This window comes from Heterodontus francisci, unplaced genomic scaffold (genome assembly GCF_036365525.1).
Source record: "Heterodontus francisci isolate sHetFra1 unplaced genomic scaffold, sHetFra1.hap1 HAP1_SCAFFOLD_124, whole genome shotgun sequence".
Taxonomy (NCBI): domain Eukaryota; kingdom Metazoa; phylum Chordata; class Chondrichthyes; order Heterodontiformes; family Heterodontidae; genus Heterodontus; species Heterodontus francisci.
This window is the reverse complement of record NW_027140322.1, coordinates 1287252-1296199: the sequence shown is the minus strand read 5'-3', so window position 1 is coordinate 1296199 and position 8948 is coordinate 1287252. Positions and strand designations below refer to the sequence as shown.

Sequence of the window (8948 nt, the reverse complement as noted above, 5' to 3'; positions counted from 1 at the left end):
TTTCTAAGCTTTATTTGTTTTTATGTTTATGGGATGTGTGTGTGTGTGTGAGAGAGAGAGAGAGCGGATAGATCAGAAAATCAGAAGAATAGAGTGGAATGCTACAACAATGGATCAGAATCTTCTCCTCGGACCTTCATTATCTTTCTTCGTATTATGATTGAATACCATTAGAATTGCGGATGCTATAAGTAATTGAAATTATTCAGTACATTTACTAGTCCATCCTTGCCATCGTTGCCCCTGGTAAATCTCTCGAAACGCTATTAATTCTACAAACCATAATTATCTACATTACTGCTCCTGTAATTTACTCTGCCCTCCTTGCTGCTGCTGTTATTCCAGGTGAATCTCTACCTCTAGTTATTAGCTCTCTAAACCATTGCCTGTTGTATTATAGTTCTTGTAATTAGCTCCCTCATGTTTATTGCTGTTTGCGTCCATGGTCAGTCTCTATTTCCAGCTAGGGGATCTGTAAACACTGTTTCACTGAAATACTGTTCTGCAATGTAATGTTTAGGAAGAGACAAGCCAGTGGAATTGGTCTCGATCACAACATCCATCTCCTAACTGTGAAACACATACCCCACTCTGACCAATGTCTGCGGCTGAACCAGGCTGTTTACAACCTCAGTGATCTATTTAAACCTGAGCTGAGTTCAACTCTATATTCTCTACATCACCAATCCTGCCCACTACCACCTCGGTAATGTCACCCATCTCCACCTCTGCCTCAGCCCACCTGCTGCATAACCCCTCATCCGTGCCTTTGTTAAATCCACACTTGCCTATTCCAATTCTATCCTGCGATCCCTCCCAGTTACAAACCTCCATAAACCACAGCCCATCCAGAGCTCAGCTGCCAGTATCCTAATTCACACTAAATCCCAATCTCCCATTACCCCTATGATCACCGATCTAGATTCGCTCCCTGTCTGGCAGTATCTTAATTTCAATATTCTCATTCTTGTGTTTGAATTTCTCAATGGCTTCACCCCTCCAGTGCATTTGTCCAGTTATCATTTTCCAGCAAATCTTTTGCCTTCAGGTTCATTTCCATTTCCACATTTAAAGTGAATTTCCTTCCCTCAGTATCTCTCCCTGGCCGTGATTTTCCGTTCCACAGCACCACTGTTACTTACACTATGGACGCCAGGATCCGGAAAAGGGTGCGAGCTGAGCTGCCAGCCCCCTCTAGCGCGGCTGAGCATTGTGTGCACTAGTAGCATGCGGAGTTGTGGAATAACACGTCAAATTGCTTCCAGTAGCTATGATAAGCGTCTCTGAAGCTTGGTCTGTGCATATCCACTGCTCGCCTCTGTTAGTCACTCTCGGCTGAACATACACTCAGCAGCACGAGGATCCCCCTCTAGTGTTATTTAAAAGGACCAGGCATCCAATTTACAGGTGAGGAGCCTTTGACTTATTTTTGCTATTGTAAGGTTAGTGGAGGTGCTGTGGATGATTTCTGGAGGTTGTGCTGTGAGCTGCTTCAGATATTCAGGTAGGACAGAGAATTGATGACCCAAATCTGGGCGAGCTATGGGGACTGTAGTTCAGTATCTCTCAGTCTGTAACATAACCACCAAATGGAGCAGAGGCTGCAGGGAGGTGAAGCTCTGTAAAAAGGGAGGAGGAGGGGCTCTGCCCTATCCACCCCGTGTTTTCCAGGAGCACTTCTCCTATCTACATCTAACCCAAGAGCAGTGTGTGAGAGGACCCTGTTTCAATATGGAGGTGGTCACAGATCTGTGTCACCGCCTGCAACACGACCTGGAACCTCACACCATTGTCAGCACGGAGCTGTCATTGGCCGTTAAGGTCGCAGTTTCATTGAACTTCGAAGGATCTGGATCTTTCCAGGCAGGAACAGAAGACATATTCAACATAGAGTCACAGAGAGTGATAGAGTAATAGAGTACATTACGGCACGGAAGAAGGCTATTCATCCCATCAGGTGCATGATGGCTCTCCATGGAACAATATAATCAGTCCCAGTCCCCCGCTCAAAGCACGTAGTAAATCAATGTCCTTCAAGAGCCCATCAACTTTCTTTTGAAATCTTTGAGTGACTCTGCTTCCACCACACTTGTGGGCAGTGAATTCCAGATCACAAACACCCACTGCATTAAACAAAAAATGGCCCTTCTCATATTCCCCCTGCATCTCTTGCCCAAAACCTTCAGTCTGTGTCCCCGAGTCCTTCTTTCATCACTTGATAGGAACATACTTTCCTTGTTTAAATCGTCTAGGCCTGGCAGAATGTTGTACCCGATCATTGTAGCCAAAATCCTCCATCATTGGAGACATTCTACTCAATCTCCTCTGCACTATTGCGAAGACCTTCTCATTCTTTCTGAAGTGTGGTGACCAGAATTTGACTCAATACTCCAGCTGAGACCGAACTAGTGATTTTTAAACGTTCATCATAATTTCACTGTTTTTGTACTCAACACTACTATTTACGTAATCCAAGTTTTTATGTGTTTCATTAACCACTCTTTCGATATGCCCTTCCACATTTAAAGATCGCTACACATGCACCCACAGGTCTCTCTGTTCCTGCACACTGTTTATAACTGTACTATTAAGTCCATAACGCTTTCCTATCCATTCTGTCAAAATGCATCATCTCACACTTGACTCACACTTCCATCTGTCAGATGTCTTCCCATTCTGCTCACCAATCTATGTCCTGTTGCAGGTGGTTCACAACATGTTCACTGCTTGCCACAGCTCCAGGTTTGGTATCAGAGACAGGTTTTGAAATCTTACTTTGTATTCCAAGATTCAAGTCATTTAGACAGAGCAAAATAAAACAGTGGCCGCAGCACTGATCCTTGAGGAACACACACTGCCTAAAATCCTCCAGTCTGAAAAACAGCCAATTGCTATGACACACTGTTTTCTCTACATAATTCATGTTTTTATCTAATTAGACACTGACCTTCCCATTCCATGAGACTCAATTTTGGGAACTGACCATTTATGTGGTGCTTTATTAAACAAATTATTTACACCAATATAGGGAACATCCATCACATTCCCTTCATCAACCTTCTCTGTTACACCACAGAAAATTTAATTAGATTTGTGAAGCATGGCCTTCCTTTAGTAAATCCATGCCGGCAATCCTTAATTAACCCAAACCTCTTCAAGCGTGTGTTGATTTTTCCACTGATTATTGTTTCTAAAACCTAACTCACCGCTCATGTTAAACTAACTGACCAGTAGTTGCGAGGCCTGTGTGTTGTCCATTGATAATTCTAGGAGGTGAGGGTGGCCATCTGTGTGATCATTGTTTCCCTCAATGGGGAGAAGCAGGATGAGAGGTCACGTGGCTTTGTCAGGATAGCCCGATTCCTGATGACGTTGGTGGTTCTGCGGGGACCTCTTGTTAACAGGGAGAGGTACAGGAACTGAAAGGACTCTTACTCCATTAATGTACAGTCATGTCCGAGCATGCCAGTACATTATGTTGGTGAATGTCCACTATCCTGGTAGCAGCCACCATGCCTTCATTCTGAAGAAGTCACGGTCCCACCATCTTCAGGAGTCTACGGCGAACAAGAATGTCACTCCTCAGAGACAATGGCTACTCCCTCTTTACATGGCTTATGATTCTCCCCCAAGAAGCAACCACCACCATTACCGCCACCAACCAACCACATGAAAATAACCCGTGTATAACGTGAGTAATGGAGTCACCAGGAATATCGTGGAACAGACCATCGATGTGATGAAGCAATGTTTCCGATCTCTGAACTTCTCAGGGAAAGCCCTCCATTACACACTGATGCAGGTGTCCAGGTCCATGGAGTTCTGCATCACCCGTCATATCATCAACATCATGAGGACATAGGCATTGCCATGAGGAATCCAGAGGCCACCTCAAGGGGAGGAGGAGGAGGCAGGGAGGATATTTCCTAGATGCCTTCGACCCGGACAGGCTGTCGGCAAGTGTCTGCTAAAATGTATGATGTCACAGGACAACTTCCCTTTACCAGCATGGATCCCCCATTCTCCAGCATTACACCGATCTGAGATGCCCCATCACAGCGTCCCCTTGGTTACCATCCTGCAATACAAAAACACCAACAAATACCTTTTCATTAACATTCTTATCCAACAATGCATCCAATTATGCAAACAAAATTGAACCATTCACCTTAATGTATACCCTTCGTGCCTCTTATGTGGGTTCCCTCGACTTGCCTAGTGCTCCAACACAGTACTTCCCCAGTGGCTGTAGCTTGACTGGTGGAAGGCTGCTGACTTTCACTAGGACAGAGTGCAGATGCCTTGCAGGACGTCCTCGAGCAGTTCTCGGTCTTGAGGGCTAGTATTCGGACTACACCACCTCGACATGAGCAGCGGCAGCCTGGGCTGACTGATGTCTAACAGTAAGGACATTGGTGGAGTGGCAGTTAAGAGGGAACAAATACTGTCATCCTGAGGGAGGACAACAGGTCCGTGCTCCACGGAGACACTGCCAGTCCCACGGGGCGAGAACTCAGCAATCCTAGCAATTTACTGAATCACAGATTGCTGGACTGCTGTGAGAGCCTGCAAACCCCTTTGAGCACTGAGATCCACAGCCATGATGGCAGCAGTATGATCTTGCATGGCAGCAAGTAGGGATCTCACGGCCTCCGTCTGAGCTTCCACTGCAGCACTGATACGTTGGGTGTCTGCTGTCTGTGCTGCAGTGGAAGCAGAGACAATGGCCACCAGGCACTGTAGGACGGCTGGCTCGGCTAGTGCTGTCATGAGTGAGTGACTACTTACTGAGGGAAAGAATGGGCTTCAAGCTTTGTGCAATGTCCTGTGCATGTTGCAGCCAGATGCTTCCATGTTCCTTGCCAGTGACAACAGACTGTCTGACAGACCTATCAATGGACAAAGTATCTCAGTGGACATGTCCATCAGCGTTCTCTTGTATGCTGCTCCAACAATGCTCACATCTGAGTCCTGTGTATGAAAACTCGTTTGGGACCTCGCCCTGGTGAGTTGAAACATGAACTGTCCTCTCCCCCTGGCCTGGCTGCAGCTCACTTCTTCTCGGTGACTCATCACGTGCAGATTCCGATTCTATACCATGCTGTAAGGTACACGCAGTGTAAGCACTTGATCTTGTGGCTGTGACTTTCAGACCAAGTGATGGGGCTTCACCATCAATGCTGTGCTGCTCTCTCTTTCTCTCTCTGTCTACTCGAGCTGCTGTGACTGGGAAGCTGGCTGTTTTGGGTTATAATTGGAAAGTATAGAAGCAGAAGGGGAGGGTTGGGCTGATGGATTGTGGGCGGGATGGAAAGCAGGAGGTCCATGGGCCCACCATTTACAGATTGTACAGAATCTCAGACAATAGTATAAGGGGAAGGTGGGAGTTAAGAAGGGTCATAAGGCAGGAACATAAAGTCAGCCAGTATGCTCTCGGTGATGCTGGATGCCACGGGCTCTGTCGCAGCCGCTTTCATGATTTTGTGTACCATCTCCTCCCTCAGGCCCAGGGGATGAAGGTATATCTGGCTCCCAGCAGTTCACTACTGTGCCCTGTGATTATAGGCCTCCTTGTCCTGCAGCAGAGAGGGCAGAACCTGTCCGTAATTGTTTTTCACTGTCTTTGGGTGATGTGCCCGACATAGATGAGTAGTTGGAGGCATATGAAGGCACCCTTACCTGGGGTACGGGGTTCGAGCGATCCTCATGCTGCCAGGCCTGGCGCTGGCTGGAAATGGCCCCTGCTCACTGACTGGGCGTGACTAACCCGCCACACAACCCAGGGGTACAATTCTCCAATGATGGGTCTGGTCCCAGGCCTGCTGTAGTTCTGGCCGTGGCCCCCACTTCCTTACTTGCCACAGTTACATTGCCTAGCAATGGTCTGCAGCAATGGTCCTGCTCAACGGGAATACTGGCAGTGGCCGCAGTCCCGGAACGATCCCAGCTATACTGACAACGTATCTGGGGTCCGACCTCCAGTTAAGGTACTGCTCCCAGGCCTGGTGCAGTTCCAGCAGTAGCACCTGGACTCTGACTGAGCCTGGCCACAACCCGCTACACTTAACTTGTGTCCAATCTGCAGTAATGGTCCTTGTGCCAGGCCTGATGTGATACATGCAGTAGCCCCATTGCTTGACAGAAACTGGCGACCCCACCACAATGACCTGTGGTCTGGGTCTCCAATGTTGATCTTTGACCCAGGACCAACAAGGCCCCCTGCTTCATGACTGGCCCCGATGTCCTCGACACATTTACGGGAGATCCAGGGCTCCTGCAATGAGACTGCTTCCAAGCCTGGTGCCTCAGAAGCATTTGGATCCGGTCACTCATGGGCCGCAACTCCCCCGCCACACTCACCTGAGGTGTGGGGCTCCAGCAAAGCTTCTCGCATAAATTGCAGCGATGGTCCATGTCCCAGAATAGGAGTAGTTCTGGCACGGGCCCAGCTCCTTGACCGGCCCCGATGACATCAAAACTCTTAGCTTGGGTGCATGGTCTCCAGTAATGGTCCTGGTCCCAGGCCTGGTTTATTACTGGTAGTGTCCCCCGCTAGCTGACTGGTCCTCCTGCCCTTTCCATACTTACCTGGGATCAGGATTGCAGCGAACGTCAAGGTCCCAGGCCTGATATATGAGCGGCTATGTCCTTCACTAGCTTACTGGCCCTTGTGTCCTTGTTACAGTTACCTGGTGTTGGGAGCTCAAGCAATAGTCCCACACCCAGGCCTGGTCTGGGACTCATAATTCCACTGCTCCCAGTCGTTTTGCCGATACTCAGCTGCTGGCCCCCTGATTGTTCAGCAGTTTTTGAAGGCTGGATCATTATCTTTAAAGGGACGTGGACCACGATACCGGTCAGGTAATTTCCCGAGCGCCACTGATTTGCGCCGGGTGTCGGCTGCAATTTGTCAAGACAGGGAACCCTTTATATTTTCAGCCCGCCATCCAGACCCCCGCTGTTTCTACTAAATTCAACTCCCTGGCTCCAGCAGAAATCCCTGTCAACACCACCATAATTAGTTACAAATTGAATGTGTTAACAAATGTACAAATGTCACCCCAAACTGCTTTAAACTGTAGGTTTTACTCCCAACCTGATGTATCATTTCCTGATAGTTCCACTTGCTAACAGTTAACTTAGTGACTGAGGTTATTCTTTCCATTATTTTTTCAGTGGATGCATTTCCAAATTTTGCTTTGAAATAATTGAGTTCCTGTAACAGGTGAGGGACTCTCTCAGTCAATCCAACATTTAACTTTCTTTGCAAGAGAAAAGTGTTGCAGATGTTGCAAACTGAAAGAAAGAAACAGAAAATGATGAAATTATTCAGCAGGTCCGCAGCATCTGTGAAGAGAGAAAGAGAGTTAATGTTTCAGGTTGGTGACTCATCGTCAGATATGGAAGTGCTCCGAAATTGAACAGATTTTAAACCAGGCAGGGAAAGGAGGAAAGGGAAGGAATATGATCAACATTGAGTTTAACAATTTCAATATCATCCTTTTGTCGTTTAATCTCTCCTGACTTCACAAACCGGTCTGTTTGTTCTTTCAGATCCAACCATTTCCGCACATCTCTGGATACAGGAACACATTTGTAAATCTCAATACGTCCTCAATCAAACTGGCAACTTTGCTCCTAACCTAATGTATATTTTTTTCTGTTTGTATCCGTTCTTCACAGTTAACTTGCTGACGATTGGGATTCTGTCTCGGGGAAAGTGCGGTCTCTCCAAATGTGTCACTCGCTACCTGGTGGCCATGTCAGCGGCAGATCTACTGGTCATTATCCTGGACCTGATATTGAGGCACATTCCTATTGTTTATAAGGAACAGTTTCAGTTCCTGCAGTCCATTCCCGTGTGTAATATCCACGCTGTCCTGCTTTACGCAGCCACAGACTGTTCTGTCTGGTTCACCGTCACTTTCACCTTTGATCGATTTGTGGCCATTTGTTACCAGAAGCTGAAAAGTAAATACTGCAGCGAGAAAACGGCGGCTGTGGTTCTGGTAACAGTGACGATGCTGAGCTGTTTAAAGAACATCACCTGGTATTTTATGTTAACTGGTCAGTATTGGCTGTGGAACGAGCCCTGGTTTTGTTCTGCAACAGTCAATGTTCGGTATTCTGTGGTCTGGGCAACAGTCGAGTTTCTCCATCAAATTCTAACTCCGATTCTTCCCTTTGTGGTGATTCTGCTTCTCAATGCTCTCACAGTCAGATACATTTTACTGAGCAGCAGAGGACGCAAGAGATTTCGGGCTCACAGCAATGGGGATAGTCGCAGAGACCCAGAAATGGAGAGCCGAAGAAAGTCCATCATTTTACTGTTAGTGATCTCGGCCAATTTCATCCTGCTATGGGCAGTGTTAATGGTATATTCGATTTGGGGCCGATTCTATGACTTAGGCGATCGATCTGTTTATTTGCATGCTTATCTGAAGGAAGTGGGCTTCATGCTGCAGCTCCTGAGTTGCTGCACAAATACTGCAATTTACGCCATTACCCAGACTCAGTTTAGAGAGCAGTTGAAGACTGTCCTGAAATATCTCTTGACTCCAGTTGTTAAATTCACTTAATGATGGCAGCAACTGAACAACTGACTATTTCCAGTAGTTTGGGGGCGGGCTTCCCGCTTTGGGGACCGAGTGGGGCGGGGCCTTTATGGTGACAGAATGTGGCGAGGCCTGTTTCCGATGGTGAAGGAATGCTGGGGGAGAGATTTGTTCCCAATGCTGGCGGGGTGGGGGGGGCGTGTGGTGGGGACAAGGGTACGGCACCTGTTCTCCATGGTGACAGCAGTGTGGTTGCTGGGCCTGTTCCCCAGGATGCGAGGAGTGGAAGCGGGGCCTGATGCCCGTGGTGCGAGGCGTAGTGCTGTGGCCTTCTCCCGTGGTGACGCGGGTGTGGGGCGCGGGACCTGCTCCCATGGTACCGAGCTAGGGTGG

General features: G+C 47.7%; 1 protein-coding gene across 1 annotated transcript; it reads left to right on the top strand.

Moving 5' to 3' along the window:
* Positions 1-7646: 7646 nt before the first annotated feature.
* Positions 7647-8579, top strand: LOC137359215 (probable G-protein coupled receptor 139). Its single transcript, XM_068025274.1, has one exon. The coding sequence runs from the start codon at positions 7647-7649 to the stop codon at positions 8577-8579; it is 933 nt and encodes a 310-aa protein (XP_067881375.1).
* Positions 8580-8948: the final 369 nt, after the last annotated feature.

Excerpts from the sequence above, each read along its gene's own strand:
- LOC137359215 (XM_068025274.1), top strand. The coding sequence starts at position 7,647 with ATGTATATTTTTTTCTGTTTGTATCCGTTCTTCACAGTTAACTTGCTG.